The sequence below is a fragment of the Dicentrarchus labrax genome, unplaced genomic scaffold (assembly GCF_905237075.1).
Source record: "Dicentrarchus labrax unplaced genomic scaffold, dlabrax2021, whole genome shotgun sequence".
In the NCBI taxonomy this organism is placed as follows: Eukaryota; Metazoa; Chordata; class Actinopteri; family Moronidae; genus Dicentrarchus; species Dicentrarchus labrax.
In genome coordinates, this window is record NW_026136720.1 from 6,153,246 (window position 1) to 6,176,939 (window position 23,694).

The window sequence follows — 23,694 nt, forward strand, 5'->3', positions numbered from 1 at the left end:
GGGTGGCACAGAGTGTTTTCAAAGACAAGTTGTGACACACGGGCCAGAGAGTTATAAGTGCTGCTGCATGAAGTCCACTTTTCACTGCCTCAAAAACCACAGACAGAGGGAGAAACAGGCAAGTTCTATCCATCTCACATCAGAGCTCTTTATGACCCCCACATGCCCCCCTTTCTCCCCTAGTATACGCCACCTCCCTATGCTCTCTGCTATCAAATATAAGCTGGGGGGTGCACATGCCTCCCCAGGCAACAAGAGTGTGTGATATTTCAGCGGGGTGCGTGAAGCTGCTGCTTGGGGCCCATTAAGGCCACAGATCAGACCAATTTAGACTACAGATGCCTTTTTTCTACCACTAAAATGCCTCAACATGCACTCCTTCATGCCGCAGGTGACTCATCCATATGAACGCTCAATAAATTGTTTTAATCTCCTAATCTCTCCTCATCTTCTTTTTAACCCTCTCCCCTTGTGTAGCTTCTCTCATTCTGTCTTTTAATGTATTTCAAAAAGTAAGGAGGCCCACCATAGTATATATTCAAACTGTTTTTAAAAGATTATGGCACACACACAAACACATGCTCACATACTAATTTAGCAAGGCATATGTGTCCTTAATCCAACTGACAGTCTCACATAAACATAGCTGTTGAGTCTTTCTGGCCAAAGAGCTGAGGAAATAAATATGGCTAGCCAACTCAGCCCTCTGCGTCTGATTCAGCGTGAAAATCATGGCTTCAGTCGATTATATTTACAGTGTCCTAACAGTCACAAATAGCAAAACCAGGCAGGAAATGGCTATTCTGGCCATCAGTTTAACACCCACATACTGAGTGGCCATCTATGAGAAGTACACATTTGAGATGGCTTGCATAAAAGGTAAACACCTTCAAAATGAGAATAAGAGTTGTTGGTTTTACAATTATAACCATTATGACTAACTTTGTTCAGTAAATTACATGAGTAAGAAATAGTAAATTACACAAAACAAGACCCATCGAGGAGAATTTGCCAGTTTGGTTTTGTTCCTGTGGTCTGAGTTGTTTCTTAACTCCCAGTTCAATAGTAGCTCAGAGGGATTTTAACAGATGGAAAAGATGAGCTGTGGGAAGCCAGTAAATAATGATTCATCATACTGTAAGATGCTTGCCTGTGAATAAAGATAGAAATGCTAGTAGTCTGTTAGTCTAGCTGAGGTATTTTTTGTCCAGGCTATTAAAATGTTGAAAGGATCTGAGTGAGGTGAATGTTACTGAGATGGATGCCACTTAACACTGCCATGTTTATGCCCAAAATGCTTAAGAATGCAGAACTCCTCATCACATGCTGTCCCAGTCTCACAGAGGCCTAATGGTGTAAAAACAACTTGCCTAGCCTGGGCCACTCTGGAGCAGTGAAGGGAAGAGAACAGGTCCGCATAGCTAAAGGTCAACTTTTGGCCTTTCTCTGGGCCAGCTTCTCTAAAAGTGATGGAGGGCTGGGAGCATGTTTGTGTGTGTTTGCAGCTGCTGGGCTCTGTCAGGGGAGCTGAGGAGACGGGCGCCTCATTGTACAGCGCTGATCCCCGATGTAAGATGGAGACAGGTTAAAGAAGACGAGGGGTGAGATCTACAACCCCCAACACCACCGCCACCACCAAAATCCCTCTTAGACCGGTGACCCGCCAAACCCCTTACCAACCACTAACCCCCCACAAGCACCCCTGACCTCAGGCAGTGCCCCTGAGGCCCATGGGCCCCCAAAAGAAGGTATTCAGCTCTCCACCCCAGCTCCACTGCCTCCCTCCCTCCATTTTCTGCCTTACGTTTTCAATCTCTGTCACTCCCTATCTCTCTGCCATTCTCCCTCTCACTCTCTGTCTCTCAGGCTGAATGAAGGGGTCAGTTCAAAAGGCTGCCAGACGGAGAGCTGCTGGCTGGCCATGATGTGCCTGAGGCTTTGAAGTGAGGAGTGGATCTAAAAGGTGTGCAACCTGTTTTTTTATGCTGCAACAGACAGAAACACAAACAGGTCCTACTATTGCTCTTCCTGAATTCTGTTAAGTTTACCATGAAGGCATAGTTTAACTTTATAATAATGGGCCACACTTACATGAGGAGTGTAAGAGGAACATTTTCAGCAATAAATGTCACTATTGTTTCTGTTCTGCGACAACAAAAGTTCTTCAAAGCTAAAGCTAAGCAAACTGCGTGTAGAATACTCGTTATCCTTTAAAAACTCCCAGAATCCCTTGCTTGATAATGTGACGTGAAACACACCCTGGCTTTACACGGTCAATGCTTCTACTATAAATCTACTAAAATAAAACGGCTAAAAAGGGCTTTGTTAAAACTTTCAGAATAAAATAACAGGGATAACAAATGCATAACCATTCCCTCAAAACTTTCTGAAGATCCTAAATATTGCATTTTTAATAAAAAAGGGTTCAAACAGCCATTAATTACTAATCATGCAACTGAATGTTACTAAATGTCTTCAGATTAGCTCATGCAGCAGTAAGGAAATATTTCTTACCGTTAGGACTTTCAGCGTTTTCTCATGCCAGTACTGGAGTGGTATAATTAAATCAATGATTTTTTAACATCTCTCCCTTTTCAACATTATTCCTTAAAAGCTCATAAAAGCTTGGTTTCCAGCCTTCAGCAGCAACGAAGAAATAATTTTTTTCTACATATGTGAATATTAAAGAGATATAGAGACCATTTTACTACATCATTCTTAAAACCTCTGAGAGATTTCTATCAGTGTGTTTCGTCACTTCCACTGCCTGCTCCTTTTGATGTCTAACTTGTTAGTTTACTGTGTAGTGGAACTGACTCTTCACAAGGAATACGGGATTCCTGAGAGAATCCTGATCTAAACCAAATAAAGAAAAAAAGACATCAGTAGAGAGGAGGGAGGGCTTCCTATCTGTAACAGTGACCCTCACATTTTATTTCCATTTCTTGCTTGGATGTGAATGTGTCCTCACAACTGCTTTCACGGTAATAGAATAATGAGAATCGCACAGCACACTGAGAAAGAGAGAAAAGTGATGAGATTGAATAAGCAGATGAGAAGTGGAGAATGGACATATGTGAGAAAGAATCTGGGAGCAAATATTGCACAAAAAGCATGCAAAGGAAAACGAAATAGGACTAAAGCTGCTCATTTCCATGCCTGTTGACTCTTTTGACTACCCATAGTCCTTGTCTATTGCTGTCTCCTTTCTCTGGTCTGTGCCTTTTGCCTCCTGGCTTTGGACAGAAATGGGCTTGAGTGCTCGTCTGAGCTTTGAAGTCCTTTGGTTATCAGCCAAGCGTAGCGCTGTACCTGCAGCCATCTGTGAAGGGGCCGCCAGCAGCCACCCATCGCTCCACTTCCCTTCCATGACCGAGAGAGGTCTGAGCCAGTAGTGGTGATGGTGCTGGTAGCAGCACTTAGTCCACACTGGCTGGTCGCACATGGTAGAGCCCATAGCTGTGTCTGTGTCAATGAATACTTGAGTACCCTAAAACTCCCAACCTCAGTTCCCTAATCTTACTGTGTAATTCCGTCCTCCTCTGCTCATTTCAATATCTGCCTGTAAACACTCCCCCAATCCCTCCCCATCCTCAACCACCCACCGTGTCTCTTTCCCTCGAAAGAGAAGGAAAAAATGAGGAGGTTATGAAAGGCTTGATTAAAAACTGCAAACCATTTTTCACTCTGCGCTTCATGTAATATGAAGAGACGGTTAGGATCTTTTGTTTAAATGAAGTGGCTGTGAGTGTGGTAGTTGCCCTCACCATCCAGCTGTAGTACCTTACATCATCACTGTTGTCTTTGCACCACATTCAAGGCTTTGTTCAACTTTTAGACTTGCTTCGCGTGACGTGTCAAGTTGAAAGGGCAAATGAGCCAGTGATAAATGCAGCGGGCAGCGGCTGTGTGCAATGTCAAATGGACTGGTATGGGGGGACATTTTCACAAACAATAGGATTAAGACCTGGGGCAATGTGGACCAAAAACAAGCCGGTCGTTTGGGTTGGGGGGTTAGTGATGGCAATAAGACAAGCCATGGGGGATTGAGTGAGGCGGGAAGAGATGGGGGAGTCTGAGGGCTTTTGGGTGGGGGGTCATGATTACTGAGAACAAAAAGCTACAGTAGTTAGACCTCTTCTCAGACCAGCCTCCAATTACACACACACACACACACACACACACACACACATACATGGGGGCTTCCAATCTGGCCATCAGGCTGTTGCTGAAGTGTCACATGGGCACCATGTGTGCTGGCCAATGGCCTCTCGGCTTATCAACAAACAGAGCGGGATGGAAGGACAGATAAGAGATAGATGTGTGGGGGTGGGGAAGGGAAACATGGGGTGCGTGGGTGGGGGTGAGAATTGGCGGGGTCACTGGCGAATGATGATTACAAAGTGAGCATGCAGTATATGGTATGCGGGAAAAATGCACATCATGCACATGCTGCACTCTGTAATATTATCACACACACATATAGTATATGTATATAAAAACAATTTGACACCTTCAGCATATAAAGTGCCCTTTATGCTCCAGCAATCCCTGTGTAATTACTGCTTAACAGGCCCGAGTTAACAAAAATCTTCATTCACTCAGTGCTGTGTTGGGAAGCAGTAAAATGTGAACCTTTGTTTGAACTGTGGCTCTCGGAGCAGATCAAAGCAATGGATGTGTCATAAGGTGCAGAGACTCTCAGCATCGTACTTTTTAACAGATGCTACGCTCGTCCTCGCTGCTGAGCAGTTACTACATTACTTTTGGCAAGTCGAGGTTTATTTAAATTCAAGACGGACATTCATAAATTTGTTTTCTCTCACACTGATGCTCAAATACAAGGCCATTTTCTTAGGTAATATGGCACCCCACTGAGAACCAGAAAATTGTTTCCAAAATGCTAAAAGAGAAAAGAGAAGGGAAGAAAATTACACATTCAGTATTCAAATAATTAAAATACTATCGGCCGTGTATGTTTAAAGTCTTAGTGCTTTAATACCAGTAATCAAGATTACTGTGATGTGTTTTATACCATCACATAAGAGTAGGTTTAAGTTTTAAATGTCAATATCACACATTTTTGCTTTCAAAAGCTTCCATATAAAAAGGTGTTTTAACTTTTATATTACAGGCCAGTAAGCAAAGCAACTGTATGATGCCTGTTAAACTACTTTACTCCTTAACAGAGCCTGGAGTCGTTGCACTGCTAGGCAGAACCAGAGGCAGCTGTTCCCCACAAGCTGACACCATACACAGTGTGAAACAACAGTGTAGGGAAAAAAAGACCCTTCACACATGCATGACAACCAACACGGAAATGCCTTGTGTAAGCAGTCGACAAGGGTTGAGGCTCCATCCCAGCCAGCCTCCCCCTTCCACTTCGATAAAAACGAACTAATGTCAGCAACTGATGTGGTCTCCCACTTCAAGGACCTTGGAGCCCGGTTTTCAGAGTCATTTCTGAGAGAGGTCTGAAACATATGGCAAAAGCACTAAAACAGGAGGCTTACTGACTGAGGAGAAAATGAGAATTGTAAAGTCCCCTTGCATCTCAACTGAATTTTCTTAGAGCCAGAAGAATGATGTTGTGGAGTACTGGAGGCAGTTTTACTCCAGAGAAATTTGCTGAAAAGAGTATATGAAAAGTTGAGCCTGCAGAAATAGCCAAAGGTATTTTGCTCATATTCAAGGCTGGGCCTCCTCTGTCAGACTGGCCTCTACTAACCTGTCATTTCAGTTCAAGTTGACGCCCCCTAACCCCCACCCGCCCCCATCTGTTTCCAAAACCCTCAGATCACACCTGTGAACTATTTCAGCACATCAGAGAGCTCGCATATTCCCCCATCTTCCACAGAGAGCTGCACACACACCTCATCTCACATAAAACTCACATTCTATCTGTCTCCAAAGCCTCAGCTTCTTCTACTAAATGCTTCAACAAATCAATAGCACAAAGAATCCCCCAACACTGGATTTCACTTCCTTTTCAGATAGGAAGCTTTGAATAATGCAAAAGCGATACTTGTAAAGACAGCTTATCCATTTTCATAACCCTTTCTGAGCAAACTGCCTTCCAAACAAGTCATAAGGTTATGCATCAGGTCAACAAACAGATCAAATCGGCTGCTGAGTGAAAGTGAAAAACAAGAGATAAACATTCACAATGGCACCTACAAGGATTTACAGAGTGATGACTGTTCTTTCTTTGTGAGCTATTTAACTATCACTCTGTTCTCTCCCCCCCCTCAGGCCTTTTTCTTCCTCTGCTGTGGACAGTGAAGAGCTAAACACACCACCCTGCTTGTCATAACAGTCAGTAAAAGGAGACCCTCCTCAGTTCCCTTGACTCTGCCATGGGGTGCGGCCCCCGTCACAGCCCCCAAAAGGCCCCCGGGGTTCTTCCTGCAATTCTAATCAAAGTTTAAAAAGCTGCAACCTTGGACTCTCAGCCTGGGTCGTGGCCTGTGAGGAAGATATCAATCAAGCGGCTCCAAACAAGCGCGAGGGGAAGAGGGAGGGAGACATAGGGAGTTGAGGGCGGTTTCTGAGAATGTCTGGCTCTCTCTGTCCTTCTGTCCTCAGAGGAGTAACATCCCCTCATTCCCCATACCTGGAAACCACAAGGTAATTCAAAATCGCATTAACACATAATGGCCGTGTGGATGGATAAAACATTAATCTGCCTGTGATGCTGCAGTGCCTGTCACCACCATCATCATCATCATCATCATCATCAGCCTCTTAGTCATACTCTGTCCATTTTTCCAGGCGGGAATGAATGAATCCTCTCTGGAATCGTACTGGTTGACCCCGGGAGAGGCAGCTCTACAAATGAAGTTGCCTCCCTGCCTGGTGCCCAGCTCCGCAGCTGTCTAATCCTCTCCCAGGCCTGCCCTACAAATGGGTGAAGGCACATGTGTACAGACTCATGCACAGATAGAGACATGTGCACATGCAGCCATGAGCACACTAGCGCCCATATATCTAGCCAGGGAAGAGGACAGGCAGGCAGGCAGGCAGGCAGGCAGGCAGGCAGGCAGGCAGGCAGGCAGGCAGGCAGGCAGGCAGGCAAGCAGGGTTTTGGCAGTCTCCGAATATTAGCTTTTCCACAGCTGGGGGCTGCTGGACCTGCTCCGTTCATCAGACATCCATCAAGGTGTCAGTTTGGGTTATGAGACAAAGCTCCCAGGATGATCAGACCGCTGCCCTGCCTGCCAGCAGGCCTGCCTGATGGCCTTCTGTCTGGGCCAAGAAGGACCAAAGGCAAACACGTAATAAAAAAAGGAAAAAAAGCATAACCAACAAGAACATGGACACAAATTCACACAAGCACCACTCTCTCAACCTTGTTTATAGAAATAATTCTTAATAAATGATTATTAATGTGAAATCAAGTTCAGAAATCTAACTGTAAAGTGTTTTTCCTCAACAGAATCAACTTTAAACTATCAAAGGAAGTAGTTAATCAGATAGATTTAAGTTATTAGTTACCCTGTAGCTAAGAGTGAGTAATCACCATAATAGCTGGTCCCAGTCAATGTAAAGGACCCCCCAGCCCCCACCCCCAAACCTATTTTCCACCGGAGACCTTGGTCATTTCCATGACTGTTCTACATAACAGCCCTCTCCAACACTGAGGAGGACAGGCAAGGTAATTAATTCCCCCTGCCGCCTCTTTCTCTTCCCTTCTCCTCCTCTCCGTGGTGAAGGGAAAAGCCAGGGAATGTAATTTACACTAATTACCTTTTGCATAGGAGTCTCATTTCAACTTTCCTTTTCATGTTGAAACGCCATATAGTCTCGGGCTATGCCTCTAAGCTTCTACAGAAGAATCAACATATTCCTAAAGAGACATAAGAGCACTAAGTGAGGAGTTTGTAGCAGCCTCATTGTCCTCCATGATACTACATATTCTATAGTAGCCTATTACACAACCTAAACATTACTATTAGAACCTGCTTTTGCTTCTGATGTTTCTATAATGTCACTTTCACGTGTGCAAGTATTACTTTTCAATTGTTTGTTTTTTTTCCTTGATGGTAATTTGGGAGAAAAAAAAAAGAAGGGGTTCCCTTTAACACCACCAGAGGGACTAGAGAGTAGTCCAGAAGATATTAAACATGAGGCTGCTCAAAAATAAATACTGAAAACATGAAGGGTCATCATTTGCTTTGTGCAAGTATTCACTTTGCATTTGCTTCTGATCAGCATGTAAACCTCAGTTTCCTTCATTAATACTGTCAGGGGTTATCTGTCCTATCGTAGGCTATGTCACAAAAGCATCTGTGCAAGCTACAGTATAGGACTACTTCTGTTCTGAATGATACATTACAACAGCTGAATTACATCAAAAGCTAACACAATGATTGCCTACCATTGCATTATACTAATGTCCCTGTTTTACCATACTACTCAATCTATTGCTGATATTTGTGTACTTGCAGTTGGACCATCCACAGACCCCCGATCAGGCATGGATTACAATGGGCCGCTTGCATTGTTTTATATTGATAGCCCACCTTGCAACGACACTGCAAAGCACACACACACACACACACACACACACACACACATTGTTTGTGTGTGAATTACTCTCTTGCAATGAAAAAAACAACAACTACATGACAGCAGCAAACAATTTGGAGAAGCATGCGGGGTTGCATTCTCTCAATTGGATTAGTCACAGCTACAACGCTGCAGCGGTAGCGACTATGCTGTATTTAAGCTCGCCTTTGGTTTCCGGAAGAAAATTAAAAACACTTGAATCAATGCACCGAGGCACTGAGACATGTAAAGTCAGTCAGTCAGTTAGATTGATGCGAAATAATTGGAGACAGAGGAATGAGAGTGAATGGAGGCGAGACTCGGACCGATCGGTCCCCCCCCCGACCTTCTTTCATTCCCTCTCCTTCTTTAAGCAGTGCTTATTATTTCTACCAGGAACAAACATGAGGACAGAACACAACATTATCAGGTGTCTATGTTCAACGCACGCTAGTCTTTTGACCCTATTCAGGAGGGTTTGTAGCCTTATCAGCGCTATTTTAACACGCAGCCCAGACTGGCAGCACAATCTGACTGCTAGTATTTATTCTCCAACTGTGGCCAAAAGCACTAACGCACAGAGCTGTGGCTGCAGAGCTCAACTGTGGTAGCTTCACAAAACCTAATGTAAATGTCTGTTTTATGATTTTGACTGAGAGAGGAGAGGGTGCAACGCATCTCTCCCTCCGTATCAGCCGCAATTCAATTGTATCACAATTGATACAGTAGGCTGAGTGACTGAGCCCCGCACAGGCGGAAAAACAGCACATTTCCAAAAGCATCTTACCTTCGTATACAGGGGCCATCGGTGCAAGGATTTCTGTTATTCATGGCAAAAAATAAAGCGGGATTTCTGTTCAAAACTCAATGAAAATCTGCCATCTTGAAACACTGATGAGAGAGTCGCCGCGGTCTCCTGCATTACTGGCCCAGTTCATTAGTGAGGAAAATGCTCATAATTCATATCCAGGCGTTTTCAAACGCAGGCTCCGATGCGAGGGAAGCGACAGAGGAGAGGCTGTGCAATTCAAATCCAGCCTGCGGCGTATTTCTGGGGGCTCAAATGATGAGCCACGATGACAGGTTTTTACTTCAGCTATTGTGCGACATGTCTGTGGAGTGAGGAGTCTCTGCAAAAGTTGCAGTGGTCAGAGCGCAGCGAGTTTGGTGTACAGTGAGCGAGTCGACCGACGAGCGAGTCGATGGGAGGCAACGAGGAGGTGGCATCACTCTGTGCCTCCAAAACAAATGCTGTAATTACGCTCACATCTTCATCGCAGTCATCGTCAGCTTTTCGCAGAGGTATGTTAGGAAAGCTAAGAATGTAGAGCAACAATTTGTGGCATTGAAGAAGGAAGAAAATGAAGAATAAAGAGAGTATCAAGCACTATTAGGCAAGGCAAGTTTATTCCTTTGACACTTTCAAAGTGCTGTACATAGGGGGAATGCATTTAGAGCAACAATTAAACCACAATAAAAGGGAAATATTAGAATGAAATAAAGGTAGAAAAACACAAAATAAAATACAAATAGACAAAAAGATAAAGAAAAGAAAAGCAGTTATTGTCCACTTACAGGCCTACTGTAGTACTACACTACTACTTATTAAGCTATTTATTTATTTCGAGAATGAAATATAAGGTTTTTCTTCTCCCTGCTTATTTTTGATTGTGGAATGTGTATGACTTTAAAATTATTATGGTTTATATTTTGTGTTAGAAGTGTAGGCCCACACTGACTGAAAATAATGTGTTGTAATGTGATAGTCTACTACAAGTACTACTACTACTACTAATAATAATAATAATAATAATAATAATAATAATAATAAACAACAACAATAAGAAGAAGAACCTAGAAACAACATATAGAAATCAGGTAAATTGGTTGGTTAATTACTCTGACATTGTGCAGTTGTGTGGACATGATGTGGACTGTCGTCAAACAGCTGTTGGCATTATTCACAGCCGTGCAAAGTGCATCAGGGTCGGATGATTCTGCGTGCGTTTGCTCATGCCTGCGTGAGGCTGAAGCGCTCCTACAGTAGGCTACAGTATGACGACATGAGATTTGCACAGAATGAACTGGAGCGGAATCGGATTACATAGGCTCACACAAATGTGAGTAATCTGTCATTTACCAGCGACCCCAAAATGCACTCACAGCAAATACGCGCTCCAACCTTTAAATTAAACATGTCGATGTAGACATGTGGGCGGTTGTTAATACAGCAGTGCATTAGAGAGGAGCAATTTCACCCTATAGCAGATTAAAGTAAACACTAACCTGAAAATAAATTTGAAAGCATTACAGGTCTGCGTAGAAGTGTTTGGATCTCACCAGCGTGGGGCAAAGATTTAAAGTAGTATTAAATAACCACGTATTTCATCACATAGGTAGGCTACATTGTCTCACTGTGGAAAACCCATCAGTGGTGATCTATCTTCAGCATGGTCTAAGCCATACAGCTTTGCAACGAGTTATGCAATTACTTATTCGGTTTAAGTATGTCAAACGGCTTGGGCATCATATAGAGCTGACCACTGCACGTATCCTGCAGGAGGGGCATAGGATGAGGTCTTAGAGGCCCAACGGGTGTGCACAGCTTGTTTAGTATTAAAATACCATGCAATGCAGGTCTCCCATCAGCAAAGTATTGTTTATTCATTTTACATCCACAACAAAAAAAAAAAAAACCCATTTGAACTTTCCTTTAGGCACCTAGTGTGTAGCCTTCTGTGCTGTGGTGAACTGCTCAGTACTGAGTATAAGACTTAATAATATTGGAATAATGTGGGATACGATTCAATATTGAGAATGTACTGAATACACAGTATAAATACATAACAGTATGTTTCTTTACCATATGTTTAGGTCTATAATTATTAATAAAATGTCTTATAGCATGGTGCACCGTCTTCTTCTAAGTCTTTTTGTAGTTGCATTGAGGCTTAAGCATAAACAGACCAGCAGGTTGTGAAGGGCTAAAGTGAGGATTTGGCAATAAGGAAAAAAAAATATCCTAATTTATGTTTCTTAATTGCTGGCTTTAGAGCAGGGAAAAAGCTGGTGCCAGTCGTTCTCACGAGGAAGTGTGTGTGGTATAAAGAGCTGTAAACACTACGGTTCTCAGGACAACCACACCTGAAATAGAGAAATAAAAAAAATGATTCTCCTTTTCTCCTAACCTGACTAGATTTATTGACCTGATTTATTGTGTATAACCAAATAACTGTTGCTATCTTCCCTTTGGCCTTTCAGTTCAATTTTAAAATGGCCGAATGGAATAGTGAAACGTGTCCTTCCCCCTTTCTTCCCCTGTTTCCTTAAATTCCAATTGTCAATTTTTTTTTTACAGAACTATAATCATTCTTTAAATGTACCCTCTTTTGTATTAATATTATTTTCTCACCACGTTAATTGTAAAGATTCTAGATGTGGCAAAACAACTTTACACATTTTTATCAAATTATTCAAACAACTTATTTGGAGATTAAAAATGTGAACACAATCAAAATGGTCATTATATTCATTGCAAAACTGTATTCATTCTCAACTATGAAAGTAGTTGAAAGTTGAACCAGGATGTCGCTCTACAAAAGGCATTTCCCAACATTTTTGGAAATAACATGAACAGTTCAATTTCGCCTTTCACTTCCCAACAAGGGTTTTATGTGAAACTGGGGACTTCTATAAAAATCTGTCCGACTGCTTGTGTTGCTTTCCTGAGTAGAATACTTCTATCTCAACAAAAAAGTTTTTTAAACATAAATGTTACTGTCACAGAGACGAATGATGGTTAGAACTGCGAGATTTCTGTTGTGGAAAAAATGGCTTTACTTTTCTCCTTTTCTTTGAGACGGTTTGTAACTATCTGTCAACAAGGTGTGCAACAGGTAATTAAACGAGTGCTGTAGAACCCCACTCAGGCCAATCACTTACCATAGTTTTCAAAATGTCCAAACACAGGAATCATCATGACCTGAGGTTTCATTAAAATCCAGTCAGGAGTGGTGAAGACAGTGACAAACAGATGATGACATGTTGAATGGATGGACATACAGACAGACAGACAGATGGTCCGGGGCAATTGCACTGAATTAATGCAGTTCTCCTCCAGATCAGACCAGAACTACAAATCTCAGTGAGTGACGATAACGCACAGGCTGACGTGGGGCATGTGGATATATCCTAGACAATAAATCATGTAGATCAATAATTAATAAGAGGCGAGAGATTGACTGTGAAAGGTAGCCAGAGATAAGTAGAATAATACTGAAAATGTGAGGATTTTCTATCAAATATTGACTGAGTTGTTATGTTATTTTAGGGAAAATACTACCACTAGGGCCCCAACTACTACTTACTGGTTTTTCAGCTATAGCATACACAATACCAATACTTGTTCCCTATGCCACTTCTCTGTAAGTGTATTTAGATTTTCATTTTCGGTTATCATCCTGTTAAACAGGAGATCTATCTTTTTTTGGTTGATTCTTGACTGGTGCAAACTTTTCAAGCTCCATTTTGAACTCATGAAACACATTTACATCAGGGTCCATGGCAATCTTGTTTGACTACACATTCATTCTTATATGTCTTTATTTCCAAGCTTTTTGCATATTTTACACATTCATCACCACAGTTTGAATTGAGTAGCTGAACATAGATTCATTTGATAAAACATGACTGGAAATATAATTGTGTAAGGCATGTAGGCATCAGATATCAAAGAGTAACAGTATAAAACCTTGTAATGAGCTGATTTTTCATTTTCCTGTTTATTGTTTTTAGTAACATGCCTTTACCATGTCACCTGCAACAACAGTAAGATATGTTGTTATATGATGCCACATTCTCTGGGTGAGTAAAGACTATAAACTGTCATTAAGTACGAAAAATATGGAACATACGCAGCAGATAGAATTAAAACCACTGTAATTATAGAGACCTACAGAGTGTATTTACCCACTAGTGAGTTGTACTGAGTATTGGATGCTCCTGTTTGTGTTGACACAGGACAGAGTGCAGCCTGCAGAGTTAGAGGACACACACACTTTACCACATGGAGTTAAACACAAGTTAAGTCTGGTTAGAGTGCTGTTGTGTTGAGAGTACACAAAAACTTTCTGCCTGAACTTTCATGAGAAACACAGCAAGAAAATAAATATTTCAGCTCTATTATTACACAGCAATTGCCTTTGTGCTTCATATACTGTTGGCTACCACTCTTTCATTACCTTGTATAGCCTCGTACTTGTTCAGGTGTATCGTATATGCAAAACTGAGTTACGTAGGTGGTCCTATATAAATAAATACCTCCTCTCATCTCTCATTATGTTCATTTGGCCTGCGTACTTCTTTGAAAATGTATTTTAAGGGAAATCAAGGAACCCAAACACTGTCTCTTCTGTTTTTCCTCTGCCCTTCCTCTGTCTGTGGAAACCATGCTCAGTGGCAGCTAACCTCTAACCTCTTGTATAGCACTGAAATCCACTGTTTAGTCCCACAGGTCCAATTATTACCTCACGTATCAGAATCAGGGTCTTTTCTTGGTTCACTGACATGGATGACATCATCGACTTTTAAATTGACATTTCCATGGGAAAACACTTTTACCCAGTTAGATTGTGATGTTAGATTGGTTTGAGGGGAAACAAAACATGAAAAGTGAATTCCTGTTTGCTACAGTGGCCCAACAAGTCTAACATAAAAAAAATGATGCATGAATATGTAAAGTAACATATGGGGATGAGTAATTAGGTCATAAAACATCCAGTCACAAATACTGGAGGCCTACAAACGTATATTGATGTATGCATGTTATCAGGCCTTCCATGTTGTATGAGCATTTGTGATGTAGTGGTCATGAACATGTTTCAGCTTTCACATCACAAGACTTATTATTAATGAATTTCCTCTCAATGACAATTAAGCTTCATAATTAACTCAGTAAGAGGTACCCACGTATATGCCAGAGTATTCATTAAACCATCTATTTGTCTTATAAACAGCTGATAAGCATTTATGAGGAAATAATTTCTAAAGGAGGAAATAAAACAATAAAAACAGGACTTTATAAATTGTTATATGAATGACAGCTCTCCTACACTTTTGTTTTTTCTTTTGTGCAAAAGCCCTTTTGTGGTTTTTGTTGGTATGTACGAGTGTGATGCTTTTCCTGCCTGTGAGAACTGGTGGTTTACCAGGCATCCTAGCAGAGTAAACAGACTTTAAAATTCGTCTGACAATGATTTTGGCATTGACTACCTTTTTGATTGAGCTACTGCATTTTTTAAACAACAAACAAGCTGCATAAATTACAACCAAAAGCTGTAAATGATTATCCCATATGCTTTGCACGCACCAATGCATGCCATTCAACAATCAAGCAATTTGTCATGCCTTATAAAATCTAGAGCACACTGAATATCTTCTTCTCTTTTTTAATTTATTTTTTCAGTGTTAGGCAATATGTTTCCCAAAATGTTCTTTTTTGTGTTGCAACGTCCTGTTTTGCGTCTCTCTGTGCTTAAGTACTGCTTGTTCTTACTGCTGCTCACTACTCATTACTACTTCTGCCTGTGGTGGTCTTTGGATGTTTCTGACAGGTTTATCATTGACACAGTGTTACTGAGGACAGGACGGACATGGCCTCCTGGGTCACAGTTGAAGGGGAAGGGTGAGAGCTCTACCAGGCTTCAGACAAAGCTGCTGGAACAAATAATTGACAGGTTGCCTTAGAAACCGACCAACTAATCTGCATGAGACAAAACAGCCTTGTAGCAGTCTAAAGAGATGTAGCCTACACTAGAAGAAAGAAGCATTTACTGTCTTCATTTCAAGTAGTACAAGGTTGCTTATTATATATGGTACACACCATGACTAATACACTTAACTATAATAGCTGAGTTATCACGAAATCATTAGAGGCATCTTTCAAATGTTGTATAAACAGCTCTTTCTGTTTTTATGTCATGACCTCTTTGCTTTACATCCTGCTTTTCTTCTTTTTCATCCAGATGCTATCCATCTCCAGTTATATGAAGTGTCATTGCCATGTACGTTTTTACAATTATCTTTTTCTGTATTTTTTACTTCTAGGAGCTATGATCAAGTGCTGGTAGTGTGCCACTGAGAGGTGTTTCTCACATCATTGAGGCTGTAATTGATTTCTAAATGTATTCCATGTCGAGGCCAGTGGGTTGTCTGTGTCAATCAAACTCTTCCTCATCTTTCTGGCGCTTTCTACTGGTGAGTAAATATGTTCAGCCTTGAGCTCGCTGACAAATACCAGCCGAGACCAGCTAAAGGTGGTTACTCCTCTTGCAATGGTCTGAGCTGGATTTTAATGGGCACTGCTGGTCAGATGCTGTTTACTGTAAGCAGATATAACTACCATTATTTTTTCAAGAATTTGGAGCCTCATGGCCAGATGATGGTCAGTTGTCAAGCCTATGGTGCGACCTATGGGTCACCAGCTTGACTAGCGTTTAATATCTTATACATCTGGTAAACACAAATTACACAACATTAAAACTTCCTACACACACAGATCTTTAGTTAAAGGGTCATGTTTTTTCTGCTGAATAAATATTGCACAACATGAATAAGGCTGGGGACATGAGTCCAACATCAACAAGGAAATCAACAGCTACTCTCTGTTTGAAAATACAAAGTGGTCAGGAGATCAGCTGTCTTTTAAAATTAAAGGGGCATTCCAGTGATTTTCCACATAAAGCTCAGTTTACTCATCATGGGGAAGTCTGAGAAAATAACCCCAATGGTGTCATGAGGGTCACATACTTAAGTTAGAGTTGGACTTGAGACTTCAAATATTTGACTAAAAACCTGTGTTATAAATTGAGTTTGAAAAAACTGACCAGTAGGATCTAGCGGTTTTGAATCTTGACTCATGCAAGGGAAGTCAGGGGCGTCCCCCAGCCTAATGGGAGTGTGGCAGTTGCTACTGAATTTAAAATGTTAAAAATAGCATATTAATTTGAATAAAGAAGTTATATGGCTATGGTAAAAATATCTCATCTGTAATTTCTGACATGGTACCCAAATAACTCTCATCACAACCTCTGTCTATCATGTTAAACACATTCAGGCGAAATGTGCAGACAACACATATGGGCATGCCATCTGGGCCACTCATGGGCTACAGTCCCAGTGCACAATATACATTTACTGTGCACTCTCTGTGTCTGTGCCTATTTTACTTGGGTCATCTGGTTTTGACCCTTGAAAATGAAATTGAACCTCCATGCCAGTAGGGGTTTCAAATGTCAGACAAAGCCTTCAGGTCTCAGTGTAATCACCAGTATGGACTGACCAAAACCAACACCCCTACATCTGAGAAATGTCTTTACACATTTGCCAGATTTTGCATGTAACCCATCCTTGCACGTTTGATCACACAACCGAAAAGAGGGAAAGAGGGAATGCGAACCCTCTCATGCACTTTCTCTCTTTCTATTTCTGAGCACTGTGTAGTGCAACAACAAAGCTTATTTGCAAGCAGAGTGCTCGCCATGTATGGTGTACCTTAAAGTGACACCCAAGGTTTCAGCTCCTCTATTGTGGGATGAATTAACCACTTAATATGTTGTACTTTCCTTCAGTTGAAAAGAAGCTCTGTACAGTGTAAGTGCTTTTGATCCAACTTATGCAACTACTGAATGTGGTGTTTATAGCGCTATTAATACTTGTACCTATGCATATACACATGGGCACGTACAGGGTCACACATGCATGCACAGAGAGACAGAAAGGCAAAGACAAACCGTGTCCATAACATGTAAATTCCTGTCTGTTTGTGAAGCTGCAGCTGCTGTGGAAGTTATGTAACCGGCTATCAATATAAATGATGACTTACTTAAAGAACACTTAAGATAAAATCAACTTTATACAATCATACACAGTACAGATGTACATACAGATGTATACATGAGCTTAAACTGCATGAAAACAGTGTATGAAAGCAGCTGTGCCCTCAAGATTAGAAATGACAGGGTTCAGGGAAGTCGAAGTCTAGAGACAAATAGAGAATTACCCACACTTTCAACTTCACTCCTCTGCAAAACAAACTAAAGGTTATGTCCTTGAAACACAGTCTGTCAGTGGTTTCTCAAGTGCTGTAGGCCTATGCATTACCGTTCCTTTCTCTGTCTGATATACTGAACAGCACAAGCAGTGCATGCCCTGGGAAATCAAAAGGCATCTCTCGTTTTCACAGAAAGAATGTCTCTCCTCTTCCATTTCCTTGAGATGAATGCTCTCACGGTCTGCACGCCAAAGCCGCCAAAGAGCATTAATGATCGTTATCTGGAAATGTCTAAAATGCTCAGCTGAAGCAGTTTAGCACACACACACATAAACACAGAGGTAGGGGCGTTTTTTTAGCATGAGGAGAAAACATTTCCTCCCCTTGGGGCCGTGGGTTCAGCAGAGTGTGGTAGGCAGACTGGGTTTCACACTCCTCTGCTGGGCAGGGTTGAACCCCTGGTGAACTCTCCTGCAGTGAATGCAGAGCAATGACTGATTGACTGACCCCACCTCTTGCAACCTCAGACAGACCCAGCCAGGTTTGGTTGGTGGCTGCAGCACTTACATCTGTATTGGGGATCACAGGTTAGAGTGACACCTGCTGGAGTCTGCAGAAAAAGATTGGGTAATCTTTCTACAGAATAATTGTTTTGTGATTTATGATACTGATGTATGATTCTTGAAGGGATTTTAAACTCTTCTAAATTGTGTTTTTCTGCTGCTGAAATATGAAAGAAAAAAAAACTGGCATTAAGACCTACTTGCAGTATGTGCTAGAAACTAGCCTGCTGCTGTGCCCCAAACAACCTCACATACAACTACATATCCTGTTTTACTGAGAGAGAGGCATTTGTGGCTCTGAAAATAGAAAAGGGAGGTACGCTTTTACCACTCAGGGCTCTGTATGGTTTGGCCGGCATGCTTAATGTGTCTTCCCACAGTGTGTCCTCATAATAAGGAAGCTGGTAGCACGATGAATGTTGTCTGAAATACAATGCCCCATGGTACAGTGACTACCACTGTAATCCCTCTCCTCTTCTGCTTTCTCCCATAAAATGCTCTAATGATAGCTAATCACTTAAGCTCTGTAGTATGCAGTGTAACTAAAGCAGGGTCCACTCAGGGTCCCAAGGTTGCGAGTGGAACTGATGACATATTCTCAGATGATCTCACAACAAGCAAGCTTTAAACTGTTTTGCTAATCCAAACAGCACATTTTGCTCATGGACAGAGTGACTCATGGGTCATAAAGACAAAGATGATGCTGATCTTTTTTTAAGGGAACGAGTTACATTATTTATTAGTTATTGAAAAGTGGCAGTTAGATTTAATGCAGTCATGAAATGTTGGCAGAACAAACCAAGACCAGTTTAAATTAGATTACAAACTATATGACATAAAGAGTCTCAACTATGATAGATAAAGTTACAAAACATGATTTCGCGGTAGCAATCTGCAAGAGGTCTTTTCCTGTTTTTCCAGAGGACAGATAGGATGCTTATCCTGCTGGGAACAAGCAACTGGATGCCTCTGCAGTGTAACTGCTGAGTCCTTGGTGGTGATAAAACACTCAATGTCCTGTCCAGATTGTTCAGGAATGTTGGAGAGGAGCTCAGTGATCCATATGTTCTTTTCCACATGGCGCAACTATCTGGACTCTTTAGATCACATCCAGACCAAAGTGTTTCATTAGAGCTGGCTGTACATGCTGCCGGTTGAGGATTAAGTCTATAAATCACGGCTGAGTTACTTATTGAAATCAGCAGCAGGCTTGCGCAGAGATATTCTCCAGCAAATCTGAATCGACTGATTGCTGACGTGAGTAGTTTCAAGATTTTGTTGTTCACCGTTCTGCAGGAGTGTTTCATTGATGGGACAACAGTTTGTTAGGGGGAATGTGTTCCTCTTTGTGTGTGTGTGTGTGTGTGTGTGTGTGTGTGTGTGTGTGTCAAACGTGGCATTAGGGTACAGGAAGTTCAACAAGACACCTTTACAGAAATATAAAGCAGATTGCCCACACTTTTTGTAATGCAATTCAATTCAAAGGAATCGCTCTCAGTGGCAATAATAATAATTATAATAAGTGTCACTCATCCACCACACTTAAACATCCACACATCATATCAGATACTCATCTTCACTTGTGAAGAGATAACTTTGTTAAAATGTTTAGCAAGCTTTTAAGTAAAACAGTAATAAAAATATAAATGGACGTTCACTGTATTTTTCTTGATCGTCACGAATAATAACAGCCACAAGCTGACTACGACTAAAGTATAGTCTTTTGAAATATGAGTAAATACTAGCAACTGTGGTATATGTTTGCCAATAAATAGCTTAGGAAGAAGAGTTGGAAGAAGCAGAACATGGTCAAAAAGCTAACGCCTGCACACTTACTCCATGCCAAGTTTAATTATGACAACAATTCGATCTTACTTTGATCTTCGTCAGATCCGAATGCTTGAAAAATGGAAACCACACATTCATACACATGCACACCAGTAGGCTGACAAGCTCTGTGATGGCAGGCGTGGCCAACCATTCAAATGGCCCAGGGGGATGACGTCTTAAAAACAACAATTTAATAAAGCCCATAGAAAGATACTCAGAAAAAAAGTAAAAAAGAGACAGAGGCCTACATGTTACGTATTGTAAGCTTATAGCAGAATAGTTAGCATGTATTTTTGTCTTTGAAATTTTTATTTAACCTGACCATCTTTGTTAAAGCTGTTCTGAAAAAAATTGCTTTACACCTAGTCCATCCACTTCATGTAGAAAATACTACCTTCGCCCCTTAACACACATCAGTCCATCTGTGCATCTGTTTGTTCAGTAAGTGTGCTAAAGAGGAGGAGCTGCTAGCCTTTACAGCCTCTGTAATATGCAGGTTTTCTCTTTACTCACAAAGGGTGAAGCCCTGACAAGAGAGTCAGCAGCTTCTCCTAAGGTGTCAAAAGACTGTGTACATCATAAAGCAACCCACTGTGTCCACCCTTTACACACACACACACAAAGACACACATGTGGATTGCCGTTATAGTGGACATTTGACAGGTCTGCTGACTAGGCAGCCCCATTGACCTTCCACTCTCCATGTGCAGTTTGACTTGTTGTCACATGCTGACCTGCTGAGTGCTTATTGTTTAATTGGGGCTCAATGTATGGCTTACAGTGTCTAATCATATCACTGCACACAATTCTTTTTAAAATTTCCTTGATGAACAAATGACAAGACTGAATGTGATCAGTAAATTGAGAATCAACCATCAGAAGAGTTGATCGTCTAGCACCTAGAAACGACTATTTTCTAGTATAGTCAAGGTAGATGCAAATCCAATGCTTTTTTATTTCCTGTTTTGTCTACTGTTGGAGAAATTTACATAAATGCCGATACCACTGATAATGATGATCCCATTGACGGCATAATATGACTTTGGAGCTTTATGGAGTTTCATAGATAATATCTCACTCCACAACTTCATTATAAATGAATGAACTATGCAACTAAAGAGTGACGTGTTTTTTTAGGGGAACGCTTTAGATTATAGCCTGCGAAGTACAGTGTAATTAATGGTGTCAGTACAATATGCACAGATACATACACAGACATGTATTTAGGGAATAAGGGGGTAATGTTGTGGGAACATTTAGAATTCATACCATAGGTTTTTTTAAATTGGATACCTATTATACTATTACATGATTAAGTATCACCTACCAAGTTACAATCTGGCATTTGGGAGGAAATTAAAATGGAAGACTAAGTATTTTTAACTAAAGGGTACCTATTCTAATATTTCAGAATAGGTCATTTACACTGTAAATTGAGAAAAATCCCACAGGCATTACTGCTTTTCATCAGTAAAAACATAAAGGTGTTATGGTCATACTGGTATAGATTATCACGTGCGTCAACAGTCAAACCTGATTTGGTAGAATGAACAATAGGTCCTGATAAAGTGATCCTGTAAAGATCAATTTGACCTGACGGAGAACAGCCCTTTATCTATTTCTGTCTCTCTCTACCCCTGTCTACTGTGGCTTAATATTTCTCTTTTTTAAACATTCAGCCATCAAAAGATGAGACACTCAGCGCCTCCTAGCAACAGGAAGAGGGTCAGCCCCCCTCAGAGAGCTCCTGTTAATCTCTACCCTCGTCTCTGCCTTTACGACCACGCTGACGTCAAAGGCCAGGCCTCTGTTATTGTTTCTCGAAGGATTGAAGTGCCTCAGATGCGGGATTCACACCAGCATAGTGCTTCCTGTTAGAGTCCAGAATAGCTGTCCTCTTTCTCAGACTGGCAGCGATCGTTGAAGTCACCTACAGTACTGTATGTGCTGAGAGGGCGGCTTCGTGACAAGAAACCCGGCCCCCCAGGGGGGCCCTGGCTGTAAATATCGCTGTTGTTGTTGAGGTGGATGATGTGCTCTGTGGGGAGGGGATGCACAGTGCTGTGTACGTGTGTATTTGTATGTGTGTGCTTGTGGGCAAGAGCATAAGAGATGGTACAGGTAGGGAGGATCCATGTGTATCACAGCATGTGGAAAGGCTACGGATTAATAGTCACATGCATCTTTTGTTGCTATAGGTAGATTAAGGAAGGCAGGTATGACATGTCTTTCTGTGGTCTCACCTGGTTGATAGCGCACTTGCTTCCTTGGTACTTACGTATGTCTAACATATGGCTTAAAGGAACTATGTGTAGGATTCAGTGGCATCTAGCGGGGAATAAGCAGTTTGTAACCAGTTGAATACAGATAAGTGTGTAGAAGAAACTATGGTAGCTGCGAAAAATGCAAAAAACCCTATCTAGAGCCAGTGCTTGGTTTTGTCCATTCTGGGTCTCTGTAGAAAAACATGGTGGTTCAACATGGCGGCCTCCATTGAAGCGGACCCACTCCTTCTTTACATAAAAACGACTCATTTAAAGGTAACAAACCAAATGATTCTGATTGTCGGGTGATTATACACTAATGACAACCTAACTAAGAATATCATCTTTGATTTCTACCAATAGATCTTCCTAAATCTTACGCACTGGACGTTTAAAAAAATCAGAAGCATAGCCTTTCTCTTCTTCTCTCATTTTCCCTTTCCATTTTCTTTTCTGTTGTCTCTTTCCCTGTCCAGTGCTCCCTCTCTTCTGTTCTTTGTCATCCATCTTCTTTCTTTTAGAGGAAAAATATTCCCCCTTTTCCCCTGCCTCAGTGGTTCATTTTTGTCTTGTGTTGTTTGTGGAGGCTCAATGGAGCATCACTTACTGGCCCCTCGACAGATTCCAGACTACACACTGCAGCTGCGGCTATAGAATAGACGTTAGAGCTGGCACTGCGTTGCTCCAAATTACTCGCTCTGCTTTCAGTGTTTAAATAATGGTCTTAGCACAGAGTTAATGGCAGTAGTGGGAGGCCAAGTGATGAACACACTGTTTTCGGTGCAAAGTGTTCCAGCTAGTGCAAGCTAAGGACGACCCAGGTCCCCGGGTTAATAGGGACCGGGGAGTGATATGTTGTCTTAATGGAAATGAAGGCTGCTTGAGGGAGGACATTACCGTGGTTTTTCCGTGTGTGATGTTTTGAAGAAGTGAATGCGACCATTATTTCCTCCTATTGCTTTCTCTTGTTGCATCTTTGGGGGGATGGGTATTAGACAGAATGGGTTACAGTCAGCTAGTGCCCTTTTGTTAACAGCGTTAGCTTACATGCAAAGAACAAAAAGCGGCATCACATCAATGTGTTCCTTTCTTTCCTTCAAATCTTCCTCTCTCCACCGTGTGCTCCTTATTGTAACTGTACATATTTGAGACAAAGTACGGGCAATCTTGTCACCGCGCAGCAGCTTCCATTTTTTCCTGCGACTTCCAGGCCTGTGTTGTGGTAAGAGATTGTTTCATTAGGGGAATATTCATGGGTGGGGAGTGCAGGCACAGTTATTGATGCAGCTCATTGGCTTTTTGTGAGGCACAATGGGCTCTCTTGATTGATTGCACTAGACGGCCAATGATGTGACACAGAGGAACGGCAGACATGTAGAACTATGAGCTATAGACCGAGATAAACCCCCACTGAATGCACACATTCACACACACACACACA

At 41.6% G+C, this 23,694-nt stretch overlaps 1 protein-coding gene and 1 long non-coding RNA gene across 6 annotated transcripts in view; one reads left to right on the forward strand and one right to left on the reverse strand.

Annotated features, from left to right (window-relative positions):
• The window catches only part of hipk2 (homeodomain interacting protein kinase 2), a 71,762-nt gene extending 62,055 nt beyond the window's left edge, over positions 1 to 9,707 (reverse strand). For all 4 annotated transcript variants that reach the window (XM_051381541.1, XM_051381539.1, XM_051381540.1 and 1 more), the window contains exon 1: positions 9,335 to 9,707. In XM_051381541.1, the coding sequence (XP_051237501.1) occupies positions 9,335 to 9,353 (19 nt within the window). In that variant the 5' untranslated portion in view covers positions 9,354 to 9,707. The remainder of the gene's footprint in view (positions 1 to 9,334) is intronic.
• LOC127352832 (uncharacterized) lies at positions 518 to 7,343 on the forward strand. Of its 2 annotated transcripts, XR_007881194.1 has the most exons (4): positions 518 to 1,748; positions 1,867 to 1,963; positions 6,253 to 6,627; positions 6,772 to 7,343. It is a non-coding gene; the product is annotated as an uncharacterized LOC127352832 (long non-coding RNA). The 2 variants fall into 2 exon arrangements; XR_007881193.1 differs by having other exon boundaries at positions 6,253 to 7,343.
• Positions 9,708 to 23,694: the final 13,987 nt, after the last annotated feature.